A 19830-nucleotide genomic window follows, 5' to 3' on the forward strand; every position below is an offset into this window, starting at 1 on the left:
TCAAACAAAATGACAATATGTCTATAGGACAGGGACAACAAACTCATTAATTTTTCCAGCAACAGCTGACAGTTTAAAGCAAAACTCTTCAATGCACCAAGTGGCAATTATTATGGAGAATAATACAAAACGTATATCAAAATTGAACATAAAGTAACAAAATAAACCCTACAACTACATATGGTTAAAATTAACAGTTTTCTCAAGGCCTCAATACTTTTCTTCTTGAGGTGTTGTCCTTTCCTAGGCATGGTCGTGTCCATGACAAATCCACTTGGTTACGGCTTTATAGGGTCAAGCCTCCTCATGCTTTTGGGGTTGCCTAGTTTGACATGCTATTGCACAACCATTTTTCTTCATTTCATTCAATTTCAATGCTAACTTTTTGCCACGAGCTTTTAAAAAGACAACAAATTAAACCCTCAAACTTATAATAAACCCCAAAACAATATTTTCCCAATAAAATGGGGTTAATATTGAATTTATTACTTTTTGAAATTTCAAATTTTAATTTGTTACTTCTTCAACTATTGGATCACCCTCCTACAACCATTTTTCAAAAAAAAAAAAAAAAAACTTCTACAACTAGTCAAACTATTGGATCACCCTCCTACAACCATTTTTCAAAAAAAAAAAAAAAAAAAATTCTACAACTAGTCAACTATTGGATCGCTCTTAAGAGATTTCTTAATATAATAACCAAATGTATGTAAGAACAAGTCAACAAGGTATCATTTAAAGAGTTTTTAGACTTGTAATTACCTGGTATGTGTGGGTTGGGTTTAGTCCTTGCATAAGGAGAATAATAGAGTTGGGTTGGGTTTGAATAGTTAACATATAGTATATGAGTGGGCCGAAGGCTAAACCCACCTGTTCCCCCCATTATTGCCACCCTTTACAACTTTCTCGTATGTTCTTTGCCATTGGAACTGAAGTGCTCTCTATCTCTCTCTCTGTCTCTCTCCGACACACATACATAGAGAGGCAGCCAAGCCAACAGAGACTAATAAGTAGTAAAAGGTAGCAAAAGAAGAAGAAGGAATAATGGCGCTATGGATGGAAACTGGGTCGGAGCCCACCACCCAATCCGAGAAAGATGACCTTGAAGCTATTGAAGCCCTCAAACACTCCACTGCCCTTGAACTCAAGGTCTCTCTCTCTCTCTCTTCCTATATATGTGTGTGTGTGTGCGCGCGCGCAATTTAATCCGTTCAAAGTTTTGAGGACCCATCTCTGTATTTTGCTTAAGCAACCAACATGGCCTTCAAAATTTATAAACTTGCATTATAAATGCTCAAAGCATGTAGTTAGTTAGTAAACTCAATAGGGTTGGCACTGTTGTCTTCTAAATTGTGTTAGATTCTCAGACATGTTATGTGTTGATTATATTTATATCTGATCATGGTTTTGTAATGCTCTATTTACATTGCCATATTATTTGAGGGATTGAGTACATTTTTTTAGTTTTTAAGAGATGCTCAATGACAAATTCTGGGAACGAATGAATGAATGAGATCTTTTATTAACACAAAGGAACCCGAATTACAAGAAGTTCAAAAGAGAACACAACACTAAGACAAAATTCAAGCTACACAACTCAGCTAATCTAAAACAGAAAAATAAATTCCCCAATATCTACACAGCATCCTATTACATTATATAATTTTTAAGCCCTTTGCATGTTGCAATTCTAGATCTCACATCATTTTTAACCGCCCACATGATCTTGTCATAACTTAGAATCTGATCATTATGGAATCTTGCATTTCTTTGGTTCAAATATGGTAGATAAATGCAGCCTAAGAAACTTGCACAAATTATACTTTGTACAACCCTTTACCCTGTAGAGAGTTTATACCCCCAATAAGAATCATAACACCTCACCTGCTGCACACTAACCAAGCACAATTTCAAGACTTGCCACCACAATCTTCTATAAAAGGAGCAATCATAAAAAAGATTGATAGTTACAATACTTTAAACCCCAAATTTATAGCTATTGTCAATTTTAAGCTTACTATTGAATTAAGCCCAATTATTTAAGTATTTAGCCAATTGGCATTATCATTGATAAAAAACATGGCAGAAAAGGCCAAATAAACAATCACACCCACGAGAACACTGAAGTGTTTATGGAGAGAAAAACATGAGAATCAGGCGGAGAAAAAATTCTCTGAGGCTTATAGCCCCAAATGATCCACTAAACAAAAATAGTTGCAGTACACATCACTTACAAAACTCTCCAAGCTAAGTTATGACAATGTACTTGAGTCTCCAGCTCTTGCTAACATCGGATTCTTTGAACATTTTCTTCTTTATAGTCTTTGTATCCGCGATTTGAGCCCCAAATTTCAAAACCAAGTTTCCTTGGTCACTCCAAGGCCACTTGGAGATTTTGGGTATGCTCCAATGATTCCCAAGCACTAAACAGTACCAAGAACTCTAAAGGTTTCTTTGTGTGTGATGTTTTTAATCTCCTCTCATAGTAATTGACAATTGGAGAGGGAGAAGGTAGAGAGAATGAGAAGGTTTTAGCTTCAGTGTTTTAGGGCACTCTCTAGCTCTTCGATATGGGGATTTTTAGTTCTAGAATAGTGTGAAATGAGGGTTATAAAGAGAAGCAAAGGGCTGGTACTGTGGAGAAGTTGTAACTGAATTCTCTCAAGTTATAGCAATTTCGCTCGAGGTAGTGTCCTAAAAGTGAGGTGAACTTGCTGTCTCAACCAGGTTTCAAAATGTGAACTAATCTGACAGATTGCCTGATACTCTGAATTTCACTCATGCAAGTTTCTTCAGCTTGCAATTTCAAACTTCATCATCTAACCTCTTCAACCCATTACAAATTTAACCCACAATAGTACATAATTACAATGCAAATTAATAATTCAAATTACACCCAAATTTGGCACAGAATATGCCAAAACACTAAGGGTCCTAACAAAGATGATCTTTACACTCTAAAATAATGCTGCCTTATGGAATACATTGTAGCCCCGTTTAACCTGCCAATCATTAGTTGATAACCTGTCATTGACAGCTAACCAGCTTATAAAAGGATGCTTAAGGATAGCTTTAGAAAACCAAATTTGTTTTCATCAAACCTCAACAGGTTGCTTCCTTCTAATCCCATCCTAAGCTTAAATGTATGTATACTGTCTAGAAGATGATAGTAGCCATTTAACTGAATCCTCTTGAGCTAATCTTACTTGTAAGAGGCCACTTTGAATATCAACAAGTTCCTCAGATCTAGCAGAGGGCCAGTTCCAGCAACTATTATGCAAAACTTTAGAATTGACAGAACCAGAACCATCACACACCATTTTGAAATGCATGTATTCTGTGATTTTTTTTTGTTACTTATTAAAAAATGATATCATTTAAAAGCTTGTAATCCTGGAAAGATAGCTTTTTTTTTTTTGCAAATTAAAGGCTCAGTTAAATACCTGACAGGAACCTTGCGTTCCTTATATACAACATAAATAGAATCTAATCGTTGATTTTGAAACACACTAGCAAAATAAGTCACTTTTATTAATATTGGCTTCGAGACTTGATAGGAAATGAAACTCATCCCAACACCTTTTTAGTGATCCTCATTGTCTTCAAAATTAATTTTTAGATAGCTTTCCAAAAAACATGCTTAATTGCGGAATTCTGTTGGGATTCAGTGACCTCATTGTCTTCAAATCATTGGCAACAAATAACGTTTCATCAGCAAAAGATGAGATAGCCTTACTTTAAAGCATCTAGGATGGGGTTGGAACCCTTGATCACTAATAGCAGCTTTATGCATGGGCATAGAGAAAAGCTTTATGAGGTGAGTGAGGATCCCCTTACCTTAAACTGCTTCCTATGAAAATGACCATCATGGTTCCCATTGGAGGCCACAGAAAATTTGGGGGAAATAATGAATGCTTTGAGACTTTGACCCAGGCTGCAATCTGATCTGGCACTCCAACAGCAGTGAACAAACTCCCAATTTATGGAATCATTGACCTTTATGTGGTAATGTTTGATACTGCACTTGACTATAGCAGAATCTTTGTGATAATTCTTCACTATTTTCTAAGCTAGAAGAATAATTGCCTGATACAATTGCGATACTTGATGGATCATATCTGGATGCGCTTGATATCCATGGAAGCCTCTTAGATGCTCTCACTGTCAAATATTTGGTCACACTCTAAGTGCTTACTAGAAAAAAGAAAACACCATATATTTGGAGTATCCTTTCTATTAAAAGAAAACATCATATGTATTATCCTGTGCTCAATCACAGTTCGATGAAGGGATTTTTTTTTGGCAGGGTCTTTTTATTGTTACCTAGCATTTTGCGGTTTGGTTGGTTTGCAGGAAAATGGTAACCAGTATGTGAAGATGGGTAAAAAACATTACTCTGATGCTATTGATTGTTACACAAGGGCGATTAATCAGAAGGTTTTAAGCGACTCTGAACAGTCAATTCTCTTCTCAAATAGAGCCCATGTGAATTTGCTGCTAGGAAATTACAGACGTGCTCTAATGGATGCTGAGGAGGCAATTAAGCTTTGCCCGACAAATGTCAAGGTGGAAATTTTTATTTTTGTTTACTCTGCTAGATGCTTTTTGTCTAAATTGGCAGGGATTTTAGCTTTGTCTTGGTTCTTTTGTTTTGATGATGTATGAATTTTGATCAGGCACTCTACCGAGCTGCCAAAGCATCTTTGTCATTGAACTTGTTGGTTGAAGTGAAATCATTTTGTGAAAAGGGACTTGAACATGATCCAAACAACAAAGAACTAAAGAAGCTTGCAGAGGAGATTGATTTACGGAGGTTAGAACATGAGCAGCGTGAGGCTCAAGTTTCTAGGGCTGTTGCTGGGGCTAAGGTTTGACAACTGCACTATTGAAAACATATCTTGTTTAATACCTTGAGGCTCACACTCCCCTTTTCCCCTCCTGAAACATTGCAGGATCTTGTTTCCGCGATTGAAGATAGAGGATTGAAGATTGGGAAGGCTATGTTTCAAGAACTTACTGGATTAAGAAAGCCAACATTAGATAATAATAATATTCTTCACTGGCCAGTTCTTCTTCTGTATGCGGAGGTTATGTCCAGTGACTTTATTGAGGACTTCTGTGAGACTGACATGTTTTCAGCTCATCTTGACATGATATCCTTTTCAGTGGAGTGCTTTATATACATTCCTTGTTTTTTCTTTTTTTTTCCTTTCTCCTTTGGGGGTGGGGGCCCTGGGAAGAGAATCTACTTTTAGAAAAGTTGTAGTTATGAATTTTGTATATGATATTTTATGTGCTTTCTGTGATCTCCTTAGCTTTCAAACATGTTTTCAGATACTTGTCCACCTTTGCCTTGGGACAAAGAGAGCAATTACACCCGTGAATCTATTGAGTTATACTATGAGGTAAGCACTTTTATGTGATTCTTATTTCAGTGACTACTATTGCCTTTTCAACATTTTAGTAATTAGTGTTTCCTTTTTTTATTTTACAAAAAGATGTCAAAGTATTGTGTGACATTGAACACATCAAACAAGTTGCATTTATGTCTGGTTTTTTCATATAATATATGTTTCTCTAATTCCTTGGCTAAGTCAAACATAATTAACAATCTGTTTGACCATAGTAGCTAAGTGATAATAATTATAAGAATCTCAACTTGTTAAATAAAGTGTTTTATGGCATAATATCTTTTGAAGTTTCTGTTGAATGTTGGGTTGAGATAAATATATTAGCATGGAATTAGGTAGGTGTTTGGCATGACTATTTAGATGTTAGATTTGTCTATGTCCTTAATTTGTTAATGACCTCTAGTTCAAAGGACACTTCCTTCCATCATAAGAACAAGTTGGAGGGGCATGTCATAAGTTCAAGACCCACCATTATCCCCCCTCTCTAAAGTAGCAGAAGTTTTATTAATGGAAGTGACACTTCCGTTAACTTTATTGTCTCATTGGGCTAACTAACTTTGATCTTTGGCCTGGCATGAGCTACTCAAAATGGCTAACTTTGATCTTTAGCCTAATGTGAGCCACTCAAACAAAAGTGACTCACATGTCTCACTTTATGTCCTCTTCAGCCTTTTTTTTTAAATTTATTTTGTTGCAGCTTATGCTGCATTACGCAAAACAAAAAGTTCTTCAGCTGCAGTATTGTGACAAAATCCTTTATGAAACGACCAAATAGTTTTGAGAAACATGAAAAGAAAAATAAAAAGAATTAAAAACATCATAGGCATTCAGTCACTTGGAGTAAGCTATTTTAAGTAGCTCATGTAACTTGTAAGGCCAAAGATCAAAATTAGCCAGCCTGGAGAGGCAATCATGTTACACCCAAAATGTCACGTACATTTATGAGGTTTCTGTTACTTTAAAGAAGAAGAAGAAGAAGAAATGGAGCATATTCATGGGACATAAAATTTTGATTCCTAGCATTGGCATGCATGAATTAAGGCATATATGCATACATGCATACATGCACCCACAAGCTGTAGGTATCTGAAACTTTTGGCTTCTTTGTAGCTACACCAATGTAAATGCAAATCCTGTAGTTTTGTTTTATACTTCCTTGATTCTTAGGGACTCTGATTGATTTATGCTACCTATATGTCTACAAATATGTGGTTTTTCTTTTTATAGGGTTCTCTTTTTTTTTTTTTTTGGGAGAGAGAGGGGGAGGGGGGTGGGGGGGGGGAAGATGGTTAAATTAGTGAGTTTTTTAATGCTTTCTGGGACCAACAAACTCCATTGATAATTTAGATTTGGCTGACTAAGTGGCTAAGTTATAATGTAATACAGATCAATAGGTCTGGATAAAATAGCCTAGGAAGCATGGACACTTCATTTAGGGCAACATACACCGGCCGTTCCATGTTGTAATTTTTTCATAAATTGCTTGTGTCATCATGTCGTGCTCATACCTGTGTCTGTATCAATGCTTCCCATAAAATAGCCAATCTGAATTTGCACTGCTACATTAATGTATATGTACATTACAGTTGAAAACAGTATTGGTGTCATTAAAATTCTTAGGCCATTTGCAGTGCTGCACATTATACTATGCTACAGGAAATTGTCATAATAATTCATAGGAGATTACCAGTCCTAAGTTCTCATAATCATCCTTCTGACCATCGCAATTCTCTTGGATATTTTTACGTAGAAATCCTTCAAGAAATAATTATCTGATCTAGAAATTGCCACCATTGTTATATCTCGTTTCTAATTGCTTAGTTCTTGATTTATCAGGCTGGTTCTGGAGTTTGTCTATCAAAGTCAAAACTTCTTCGTTATCTCCTAGAGGGAACTGCCGCTTCTCATGTAGAAAGCATTGATGTAGATGAGAAGGATGTAACTGAGGGTTTGAATCATGGAATCTCTGCAGGTAGGATGTTTTGTAATCTCCCTTACCCCACTTTCAATGTCAACTGATGTCTTTTTCCTTGTCAGTGGTTTGGTGATCATGTTTTAAACATGTTGTTTTATGTTGGAGTCTGGGACTCTGAAATTAGAGAAACCTGGTGAGCACGTCTTTTGTTTTTAAGTTTATATGGAGCTATTTTGTTGGTGGCCTTTGATCATGAATGAAGTAGCTTCATCCTTTTTAAGCAGCCTTAGGTACAGCTACTAATGAGTAATGATTCACCTATCAAAAAACAAACTTCTTGTGGCCTACTAAGATCGAGGTCTTTCAGCTGATGTTATAAATTAGAAACGTCATATTAAGTAGTTACTTGGAAGTCTGATGACAATATATTAAAAATCACTTGTGTAAGTTAATCCAATCATTGTTGACTTCAGAAATACATGAATAACTTATCCAATCATATTACTGGATTTGTTTTCTTTCTATTTTCTTTTCCCTGTTAGCAAATTCATTCAAGAGGTGGTGTTTTAAATTGATGGTCTGGTAGAGTACATCATTTATGTATAGATTTCATGTCTCTTTATAACAGCAATATAATGATATACATAAAAAAAAAAAGCTCAATCATCTATATTGTACATAGATTTGTTCTGACATCTGATTAGGTGGTGCACTTTTTGTTCATACTACTTTTTAGGGTATCCTGAAGCTATACACAGCCATGCAGCCACGTGGCTGTGATACATATTTCCATTATCTATTGACAGCAGATGTGCTAATGCTCATTAACTCATGTGAGCTCCAAACCATTTCAAGACTGATTTTATCTTTTGGTCATTTGCCTAAACTGAGCTTGAGCCCCCGACGCCATTGTCACTTAACTATTATCATAAGTAAGAAATGCTAGATAATGTATGGAACTAAGTTCACCGATACTTTGATGCTTAGACCTGATACTCTATATGCAGTTTATATTTTATTGCCAAAAGCATGTCATTGCTTGTAGTACATATGTTCTAGATGCTTATGTTCCCTCTTTATTATTTTCTTGATGCCCCAATGTGGTTACTCTGTGCGGATAACACATGCGTATCAATGTGAACTTTATACTTAATGTACCACAGGCGAAGGTTCTAAATGGGTAAAAGTAGGCGAGAAAAGAACACTTCACGATGTCCTGAAAGAACCAAACTTTATTATTCCTGGGATCCCAGGTATGTCTTCACTAATGGTTTCAACCAAACTAAATGTGTTATAATCCTCGTGATTCTGACGTTTAATTTCCTTTTCCTTTACAATGAAATGAATTCCGTTTGGTTTCTTTAGTAATCTTGTTTTCTCACTTTATATGATGCAGTCTTTTATGTTGTTTCAAAACGCTCCAGCTTCTATAAAGAGTTCAAAGCAGGGAAGTGGGTTCCTCCACCTTAAGTAATTAATTAGACAGTGAGTAGCATTGCTTGAAGGTTGGCGATTTTGTAGATGCGCCAAAGCAAAGCAATCTTCATAGTAGGATTTGGATATGAATTATGTTGCAATATATGTCACCACCCAGTTAAAGAAATGGTGTTTACACTTGGGAGGTCTATGTTGTTGCCATCGTCATCATTGAAGACAAAGGCTTTGTAATTTTCCTAACGTGTCATTAACTTAGGCAATTTCACTTTTATAATGCTTGTACTAGGGAGTAGAGATTTGTAAAACAAAGTAAAAAATAAAATAAAGGATAAATTTTCTTGCATACGTCTAACACGCACAACCTTGGAAATTGTGTTCAAAATACAACTTATGTTATAATTTAATTTTGAAAACATGATTTTACAATTTCAAAATTTAAAAATGGCACACGCACTCCATACATTATCGGTAATGATTAGGACCTGTTTGATATCTCATCTCAAACTCACATTCTTACATTTTAAACAATATTACACACATTTTCAAATATTTTTTCACTTACATGTATTTCAAAAAACTACAAAAATTTCATCTCAAATTACTTTATCAAACATCACCTAGTGCTCTAAATAGTTTAGAGCAGAAGTTATTTTTTATTCGATTGCCAAAAATTTGTTATTACGTGACAAATGGTTAAATTTTCATTAATCATTAATTAAGATAATTTAGGTAAAAATTTATTATCTACGTTTCAAGAAAATTATAATTCTACTACCTTCTCAAAAAAAAAAAAAAAAAAAAAAAAATTCTACGACATGCCTTTTGATAGGTTCTACAATAAAGTCATGAATATCTTTTGAGATAGAGATACTAAATCATAAATATCTAATCCCTTCTAAAAAGAAAAGAAAAGAAAAATTCACGAGTATCCAATCAATACAATTCTATAGAACTTCTCTTTTTAAATAATATAGGGGCGTTTGGTAACGTTATTCTAGTAATATTGTTTGTATTTTTTTTAGAAATACATGTGAATGAAAAAGTGTGTAAAAATATGTGTAAGGTTATTTAAAAATTGAAAACATGTATTTAAACACATGTATCAAACGGCTCTATAGTGTTTCAAGAACAACTTCTAAAATATTAATTGGGCCCATTTGAAGCAAGAACCTCTCTTAATACATAAGAAAATTAAGTTTCTATTTCAACTAAAATTCTATTTCAAAAATAAAAAAAATTCAAAATAGATTATAATTTTTTAAAATTATTTTAAATACATAAAATTTACAGATTTACCATCCTTAAGTAGCACAATATATGTTTGCATTTTGATAATTTAATCTAGACGACACTTTATTTTAAAGTTTCAAAATGGCTAACTAAGTTTCAATAATATTTTAAAAATATATATTTCTTTTATACAGAATTTTGGAATAATTTTTACATCAGGCATACTACTAGTGTGTGTATATATATAATCTGATCTATAATTTGTGATTTTTTTTTCCAGAATAATTTGTCAAATTGGTAATGGGGTTTACCAACATTTTAGATTAGATAATTATGATTATATATATATATAAAAATGATGTTTATATAGGTATGATTGTATGAATAATGATACCCAAAAAAAAAATTCTGTGACTTGTGAGAGTAGGTTTTTTTTTTTAATAAATTTTTTATGTGAGCCTTGATGAGGTTGGCTAGGCGCTAGAATTGGATCTTCTTTAGTTGGCAATAAAAGTTGTATCTGAAAATAACTTTCCACCAAAAAGACCCACTTTTTTGGGGGTTGATTCTTAGCCCCTGGATTATGATTCTCAGGCAGGCTCCAGGTTGTCAAGGAGTATATTTATTCAACAGGAGAAGATTCGGATTCATTTACCTTTTTTTTAGAAACACACACACACACACACACACACACATATATATATATATATATATATATATGGGAATACACTTCCACGTCAATGCATGCCAGATTTATTTACCTAGACTTAGAAAATATTTATAGCGCAAATGGAAAAAATTAAACAAAAGGAAAAAATTGGTAAATCTGAAGTGTACACTACCATATTTATAGATGTATTTTTTTCCTAATGACATTGAATGTTGCACGCTTCCGGAGCATTTGGTAAAAATATACTTGTACAATTATAGTCTATTTTGATTTCATTTGAGATCCTATTAAGTAGGGAAATCAGTTATGATTCTATGCAATATTATTTTGTTACGCATCAAGTGTCCTAGTCCAATCAAGAATCTGTTCAAATCAGTTTTTGTGTCACGACTTTTGTCACACCACTCATAGTCATCCACGAGCTGATTTGTCTCATTTTGTTAAGAATTAGCGTTCATCCAACAAAGAATCTATTGGAATCTTTTAAAGCCAACCTAGTCCAACTAAGAATCTATTGGAATCCAACCTCACTACGATTCTATATATAATACCATTCCATCAAAGCCTGAATTTCCTCTACAGCCAGAGCCCTTCCTGATTTCTTCTCTTAGATTCTATAGTCTAAACCTCCTTCCATCCTACCATGGCAGCAGCGGGTTTTTCATGTTCTGCTGCTGATCTCAATCCTTTATTGGGTGCTAATTCAACAGCTGCGGCTGAATACATTTGCAGCGGATTTGATGCAGTCGCAAGCAAGTTTGTTGACACAGGATATGCTATTGACAACACGTACCTTCTCTTCTCTGCATATCTTGTGTTTGCCATGCAGCTTGGTTTTGCTATGCTGTGCGCTGGTTCTGTACGTGTTAAGAACACCATGAACATCATGCTGACAAATGTTCTTGATGCTGCCACTGGCGGCGTTTTCTATTATCTCTTTGGCTTTGCCTTTGCCTTTGGTGCTCCATCAAATGGATTCATAGGCAAACACTTCTTTGCTCTACATGAATACCCTACGGCGTCTTTTGACTACGGGTATTTCCTTTATCAATGGGCTTTTGCCATTGCAGCCGCTGGAATCACTAGCGGTTCAATTGCAGAACGAACCCAATTCGTTTCTTATTTGATCTATTCATCTTTCTTGACTGGTTTTGTCTATCCAATTGTTTCTCATTGGTTCTGGTCTGCTGATGGTTGGGCAAGCCCTGCTGCGTCTGATCTGTTGTTTGGATCTGGGGTTATTGATTTTGCTGGTTCTGGTGTGGTTCACATGGTTGGAGGCATTGCTGGTTTCTGGGGTGCATTCATTGAAGGTCCACGAATGGGCCGGTTTGATCATGCTGGCCGTGCCGTGTCAATGCGTGGACATAGCGGGACATTGGTTGTGTTAGGCACATTTATGCTATGGTTTGGCTGGTATGGTTTCAATCCTGGTTCATTCCTAAACATCTTGAAGGCCTACGGAGAGAGTGGTTCTTATTATGGACAATGGAGTGCTATTGGGAGAACCGCAGTTACAACCACACTTGCTGGTTCTACAGCTGCACTGACCACATTGTTTGGGAAACGCTTGCTTTCTGGCCATTGGAATCTAACTGATGTTTGTAATGGTTTGCTTGGTGGGTTTGCAGCAATTACCTCAGGCTGCTCTGTTGTTGAACCTTGGGCAGCAATCATATGTGGGTTCGTAGCGGCTTGGGTTCTCATCGGATTCAACAAGCTTGCTGAGAAACTCAAGTTTGATGATCCATTGGAAGCAGCACAACTTCATGGAGGGTGTGGTGCATGGGGGATACTCTTTACTGGCTTGTTTGCAACGAAAGCATATGTCAATGAGGTTTATCCGGGACAACCGGATAGGCCTTATGGGCTGTTTATGGGAGGTGGTGGAAAGCTCTTTGCAGCTCAAATTATCCAGATTTTGGCGATTGTAGGGTGGGTGAGTGTTACCATGGGGACCTTGTTCTGGTTGCTGCACAAATTGAAGCTTTTGAGGCTTTCACAAGAAGAGGAGATGGCAGGATTGGATTTGACAAGCCACGGTGGAGTGGCTTATGAATATACTAATGGATATGCTGCTGAAGTTGAGAATCAGAGGAACAGATTCGAGATGAAAAGTCCCGCCGCTTTTTAATCTTAATTTATGATTTGCATTCTCTAAATCGTTAGAATTGATCCTGCAAAGCATGTACAGATTTATCATTATGAGAGCGGACAATGTAATTTTAGTTCTTGGTTTCTTTTAGATTTCAATTAAAATGTTGATGTGTGCTGAACCTGTCAATCTTTCTTTGACAATGCAAAATTTCAAATCAAGATGGTAACAAAGTCTTTTCAGCACTATTGCAGTGCAAAAGGAAAAAGGTGCTGCTCTTCGATTTGCATTCAATATTTCCACCCAAACTTGTCCCACTTTACTTATAACTGAGTTTGGCATATTTTTTACATTTGGCAACAAAAATTATCTAAATTGAAGTTTATTTAGACCTCTTATTTCAATCATAAATAGTGTTCGGTGTTTTTGCTACGTCATTCTTAGTAAAGCGTGTATTTAAGATTGATATGTGGAATGGAAGACTCTTAGGTGTGTTTGAGATCAGACCAATACACCACCATTGAAATTGTGGGATTTATCATATGAGCATTGCAAGACCCAAGTAAAACTGTGTTCTTCTTAAAAAAAGAAAAGAAAGTAAAACTGTGTTACATACATGGTCAAGCTTCCCAGCATGTGAGGATGGAGAGAATAAACAATAATGCAAGACTAGTTGTAATTTTGTTACATTAGCCGATATATTGTGAGTGGTGCATTTTAAAATATTTTATAAGAATATACTTACGAGCCATGTTCAATATTTATGGTTGTGTTATGCATTTGGGAATCACCGTCAATAGTATTTTGCATGCATTTTTCTTTTATAAGGCTCTTTTACCTTTTTCATTGTATGTTTGCTTGTTTGTTTAAATCCGCAGTTTTGGATAACTTATTTGCATAATATTTATCAAATAAATTATAAAAAATTAGGAGATCTGTTGAGACTAAAAAAAAAAAGTGTCACAAAAAAAGAATGTCACTTCACAGCTTGTGGACTAGATAATAGGATGAGACCATATATATATATATATATATATATATATATATATATATATATATATATAGGATTTTGCTAATATGTGCACAATAATTAATCATTTTTGGAAATTTTTTTTCAAGAATTGAAAGAGTATTGACAGCTTTTTCAATTTCCGAAATATATATATATAAAGGGATCCACGTGAGGTGTATCTAAATTAAATTTCTACCTTGAACACGCGAGGTGAAAAGTTACCTAATCTGCTAGTCTTCCATCACCTATAAGAAAGGACTAAAGTGAGAAAAAGAAGGGCTAAACGAAAGGTGGGCATAGCTAGGGGTGGCCATGGGTAGGGTATGGGTATACCCAATCCATACCCTACCCGAAAAGTTTGCCCATGGATACCCGAATTTCATTACCCATTAGTATCCATACTCGAATCTTACCCAGATTTATTATTCATGGATATCCATACCCTACCCGAAACCCATTTAATTTTTTTTTTAAATCTAAAACATTTTATCCATACCCTACCACATTCTTCTCATTTAGCTTTGAATTCTTCGCCTCCTCTGCTTTCCTCTCTCTCTCTAGTGCCCCCTCCAATGCCTTCTTCTGATTTTCAAGCTTGTCTTCCAGGTAGATTCGATCCAAATTCTCCAATTGGAATTTCTCCGTCAACAATGCGTTCTCTTTCTTCTCGTTCTCAATTTCGTTTCTCTCGCTACCAAAATCTCTTCGGCATAGTCAAAGTCTTTACTCCGATAAGCAGTTCAGAGCTTCGAAACCAACTCCAAAATGCTCTGGTTCTTTGGGTTAGTGCAATTGCCATTGCCGTCCGATGTGAAAGTTGGTACATGCCATGAACTCATTTTGGGGAAAATGAGAGAGAGACAATCGAAACAACGCTGTGTGCAGGTGAAAATGGTTTTGAGGAAATGTAAATGGTTGTTGTTGCTGGGTTTTGTTGAATACCATAATTTCTAATTCTGTACAAACTATTTGGTGAGAAGCGGAATAGGTGGTAAACGACTGATCACTGACTGAGTGCCAAGTGGTTTGTACTTTGTTCACTTCAGTATTTTTTTATTTTTTTAATCTTTAATATGGGTCGGGTTTGGATAATATTCATACCCTACCCGAACAATTCGGGTAATACCCATACCCTACCTGGTTAAGATCTACCCATGAAGAACTAGGTATTACTCGGAATATTTAGATCGGGTAGGGTTGGATATCCATTACCCAATAGGTATGGCCATCCCTAGGCATAACATTATCAAAAAGCAAGTCTGCCATTGTCCATAAAAAAAGGGAGATAAAGAGTGAAAAGATGGGCACTACTCACATTAATAAAACTCATAATCTAAAAGGGTTATGGGTGAAATTATGTTTGATGAAATTGACTAATTTGACAATTCTTGTTAAACATAATTTGACAATGTTTGTTAAACATAATTTAACAATTCTTGTTAAATATAATTTGACAATTTTTTTAAAACATAATCTAACAATTACTGTTAAACATTGGTTAACAAATTTTGTCAACAATATCCAAACTAACATTTGACAAAAAGAAAGGAAATGAACATTATTAAAATTAATAAAATTAAGAATATGAACCTAATGCTATATTTGAACAAGAATGTTATATTTCACATCAATTGTTTCTCATATAAATCTTAGAAGTATAATGTTGAAATTTCATTTTACATAAATAATAGTTATGTGTGTGTGTGTGTGTGTGTGTGTGTGTGTGTGTGTGAGAGTGAAAATGTGACTTTTGGTTGACTTCGTAATATTTTTTCACATAAGCTTGTAGGGCCTCATAATTTTATATATTATTATTATTATTCTATTATATATCTATATCTATACTATTATTTAAGGGGCTTCCCCTGTTTGGATTCCTATTTTTTTAGTTCAAAAATGCCCCTACAGTTTTATGTTTAAATAGAGACAAAACTAAAGGACAATCTGGTAAAAACTCATTTTTTAGTTCAAAGATGCCTCTACAGTTTTATGTTTAAGTAGAGACAAAACTAAAGGACAATCCGGTAAAAATGCAACTCCAACTCCCACTAAAATATTGCCTAAAAAATAGGACCACTCTCTTATTAATTTTTAAATTGATTTATTCACTTATAAATTAGATTTTTAAAATAAAAATCATATATATATATATAATAATTAAATATAGTGTTTTCCTACAAAATAGGACCACTAAAAAAGAAAAGTCTCATCGCACGCGCGAAGCGCGTGTGATGAGACTAGTTACTATTTAAGGGATTTCTTCTGTTTGGATCAGATTTTTTTTTGTTCCAAAATACCCCTACACCCTACGTTTAAGTATGGGCAAAACTTGATAAAAATGCTCTTTTTAACTTCCATGTAAAATATTATCTACAAAATATGATCACACTCACGTAACACATTAGTTTTCAAACTCTTCTTCATCATAATTTGTATTTGTTTCTTCCTCATATCCTCTCAGTTTTATAAACTTTTTCTCCCTTTCCCCCAACTGCGAGAAAACCCTCACAAATTATGATTAAGGGCCAGAGCAAAGGTGTAAGGCTCTAATATTCCCTCCGAGATTTTTATTTAAGAAAAAAAAAATTCTAACTTTTATTCTTCTCTAAAAAAAACTTATAACTCAATAACCTCAAATCTGCTGTAGCTGGCCTTAACCAAATCAGGTATTTCCTCTTTATTTTCACTATAAATTCAAACTATCTGTTTGATTCCAATTTTGCTGTCTTCGTTCGTATTTTGTAATTTCTCATTCTTATTCGGATCTTCTATATATGCTCAGTGTGGGGGGGTAAAAAGATCCTGATGGGAATGTGGGCCTTTTGGGCCGTGTTAAGGAAGGCCGACCTGCTCCTGGGTTTAGAATTTGTTAGTACTATGGGTCGGCCCATACGCCGAGGATCCGAGGATCCAGCCGAGGGTGAACTTACCCTCGGATGGACACCGAAGAACTCGGGATTTCATAGTAAAGATTAGGGGATGACACGGTTAAGGCCAATGGTAAAAAGGGGTGAACCCTAGAATGCCCCAGAAGCACCGGTGTTGGAGAAATGTCAAGGATAAAGGCTGCCACATCCGCATTAAAGACCCTGCACCTACTACCCTGGCCGCATTAATGGGGAAGTGACACCTGAACAGTGGAAGGGAAACTTCTGGTTACTATTCAAAGGCACTGAGAAAAGAAATATCTAGGTTAAGGGGGAGATGGGACAACACGTGTACAAAGTATCAAAGAGAGGAGTATTTAAGGGGCAACCTAGAACACAAAAGGGGGGACGGACTTTTTGTAACCTAAAAAGAAAAGAAACAAAGAGAGAGATAATATAAGAACAACTCTCGGCTTATGTCCGAGGAAGCTGATTTACTATACTCCTTGTTGTTTCCAAGTATTTGCAATCTTTAGTTTGTCATTTAATCCTCACACGCTTCTAACCTGGGTTTCAAGCCCACACTCTACAAATTCATATTGTTTAAGACTCATTGGGCCTGAGCCCATAACTGTTCTTGGGACCAGGTGCAATTGTGCACTTACAATTGGCACCGTCTGTGGGAAATCTAGTCTAGAAGAGGTAGGAATATTATGGCAGGCTTAGGCTCTCACCATGCAGAGTCACAGGGATCACAACCGGAAGACCATTTCGAACGTCTTGAACGTCGAAGGGATCGTGAAGGGAGTGTCCATACAGAATACCCTGGCGCTAGCCATACTCATGGCGGGGGTAGCACCACCCACAAGGAGGGATCTAAATCCATGCAGAGGGAAATCAATCGTTTGAAGAGGAAGTTACGTCGTGCTAAACGTAAGTTTTCACCGTCCTCGTCTAGTTCTTCTTCGGAGAAGGATAGGGGAGTTGGCTACGGCTCAAGGTCGCGCTCCCCCACCGGTGCAACGTCCTCCGGTGAGGAGGGCGACCAGCCAACCCGCAGACATAAGAAGCTTCGTTCTAGGGGCTTAGGCAACGATACTATGAGTAGGGCGTTGCACCAACTCTCTAAATCTCCGTTTTCACGGAGGATTGAGAAGGGAAGGCTTCCCAAAAGGTTCACCCAGCCCACCTTTACCATCTATAATGGCCGGACTGATCCAGTGGAGCACGTGAGTCACTTCAACCAGAGGATGGCAGTGCACTCTCACAATGAGACTCTGATGTGTAAGGTTTTCCCCTCCAGCTTGGGACCTGTGGCTATGAGATGGTTTAATGGTCTCAAATCGGGGTCTCTAGGCTCGTTTGGGGAGCTAACTAGGGCATTCGCTTCGCGGTTTATTACGTGTAGCAGAGTCCCTTGGCCATTGGACTCCCTGCTATCCATGGCCATGAAGGAAGGGGAGACACTGAAAGCATACTTCGACCGATACTGGGAGATGTTTAACGAGATAGATGGTGACTTTGATGAGGTGGTGCTTAATACCTTTAAGGTAGGTCTTCCTACTGACCACGACCTAAGAAAGTCTTTGACGAAAAAGCCCGTCCGCAGCGTACGCCGCCTTATGGATCGTATTGATGAGTACAAGAGGGTAGAAGAAGACCAGCAGCAAGGAAAGGGAAAGGAGAAGGTTATCCCGCAGGAGAGAAGGGATTTCAGGTCGGACAGATACCACAACAACAAGCTAAGGAGGGATTACTTCGGGCAATCCGGCTCGGCAGCACCTCAGGCTGTAAATACTGTGTTCCGAGAACCAGTGCATCAGTTACTGGAGAAAGTTCGTAAAGAGCCCTTCTTCAGATGGCCAGGAAAGATGGCAGGGGACCCTGCGAAAAGAAACCAAAACCTCTTTTGTCAGTACTATCAGGATGTGGGCCACACTACTGAGAATTGTCGGACCCTCTGGAACCACTTGGAACAGCTTGTCAGTGAGGGAAAACTGAAGCAGCACCTGTGCTACCCTAATGGGCAGGGCAGTCAACCTGTTTCGAACAAACAGAGGAACAATTCATCTCGGCCTGCATTAGGAACAATTAATGTTATCTTCGCTGCGCCTGGTAGGACCGGCTCAGGTCCCACTAGAGTGATGGTGGTTTCCCATCCTCAGGCCGAGGATGTGGGTAGCAGGCCGAAGAGGTTGAAGGGCACCTTGCCCGTTCTAGGTTTCTCTGAGGAGGATAAGGTAGGGACTATTCAGCCCCATGATGATGCTCTTGTGGTCACCCTCAGGATAGGGAACTATGATGTGAGAAGGGTGATGATAGACCAGGGCAGCGGTGCAGATATCATGTACCCTGATCTATTCAAGGGGTTAAGGTTGAGGTTGGAAGATCTTACTCCTTATGATTCGCCGCTCATAAGTTTTGAAGGGAGAGCCGTTGTGCCGAAGGGACAAATTCGTTTGCCCGTTCAATCCGGCTCAGAAACGGTTGAGGTGGACTTTATTGTGGTTGACGCGTACTCTCCGTATACAGCCATCCTTGCCAGGCCATGGCTGCACGCTCTTGGAGTTGTCTCCTCTACCTTGCATGTTAAAGTTAAATTTCCCTCAGGGGAATGTGTTGAAGAGGTCCTCGGCAGCCAATCGGTGGCCAGGCAGTGCATATCGGCTGCTGTCCTGCATCAGACGGAGGCCGAATCTTCGGCCCTGATCAATAAGGAATTATAGCAATTAACTGCTCCCGGTTCATCTGGGATGGTGACAGGGGAGGAGACATATTGTGAGGGGTTGGAGAAGTTTCCAGTAGCCGATGACCCAGAGAGGTTCTTCCAAGTCGGTGTACTTTTGCCACACCAAGAGAAGATGGAACTGTTAGAATTCTTGAAGGACAATGTTGATGTTTTTGCGTGGGATCCTTATGACGCTCCAGGCGTTGATCCGAGCTTCATTTGTCATCACTTAAATGTCAATCCAGCTATCGTTCCGAGAAGGCAGCCACCTCGGCGATCCTCCATGGAACATTCCGAGGCTGTGAAGGAAGAGGTTCTTAAGCTTAAAAAGGCTGGTGCTATCAAAGAGGTTTTCTACCCCGAGTGGTTGGCCCATACGGTTGTTGTGAAAAAGAAGAACGAAACGTGGAGGGTATGTGTGGACTTCACTGATCTGAACAAGGCCTGTCCTAAAGATTCGTTCCC

The 19830-nt window shown here is 37.3% G+C and overlaps 2 protein-coding genes across 3 annotated transcripts; both read left to right on the plus strand.

Annotated features, from left to right (window-relative positions):
- Nucleotides 1-918: 918 nt before the first annotated feature.
- LOC142618549 (uncharacterized) lies at nt 919-9108 on the plus strand. Of its 2 annotated transcripts, none has more exons than XM_075791497.1 (8): nt 919-1149; nt 4354-4566; nt 4677-4868; nt 4953-5153; nt 5325-5405; nt 7248-7383; nt 8490-8579; nt 8723-9108. In XM_075791497.1, the coding sequence occupies exons 1-8, from the start codon at nt 1045-1047 to the stop codon at nt 8794-8796; spliced, it is 1092 nt and encodes a 363-aa protein (XP_075647612.1). In that variant the 5' UTR covers nt 919-1044; the 3' UTR covers nt 8797-9108. The 2 variants fall into 2 exon arrangements, with proteins under 2 accessions (XP_075647612.1, XP_075647613.1); XM_075791498.1 differs by having other exon boundaries at nt 1014-1149; nt 4307-4566.
- Nucleotides 9109-11306: 2198 nt separating this feature from the next.
- Nucleotides 11307-12797, plus strand: LOC142618370 (ammonium transporter 1 member 4-like). Its single transcript, XM_075791292.1, has one exon. The coding sequence runs from the start codon at nt 11307-11309 to the stop codon at nt 12795-12797; it is 1491 nt and encodes a 496-aa protein (XP_075647407.1).
- Nucleotides 12798-19830: the final 7033 nt, after the last annotated feature.

Source organism: Castanea sativa, chromosome 12 (genome assembly GCF_040712315.1).
Source record: "Castanea sativa cultivar Marrone di Chiusa Pesio chromosome 12, ASM4071231v1".
Taxonomy (NCBI): Eukaryota; Viridiplantae; Streptophyta; class Magnoliopsida; order Fagales; family Fagaceae; genus Castanea; species Castanea sativa.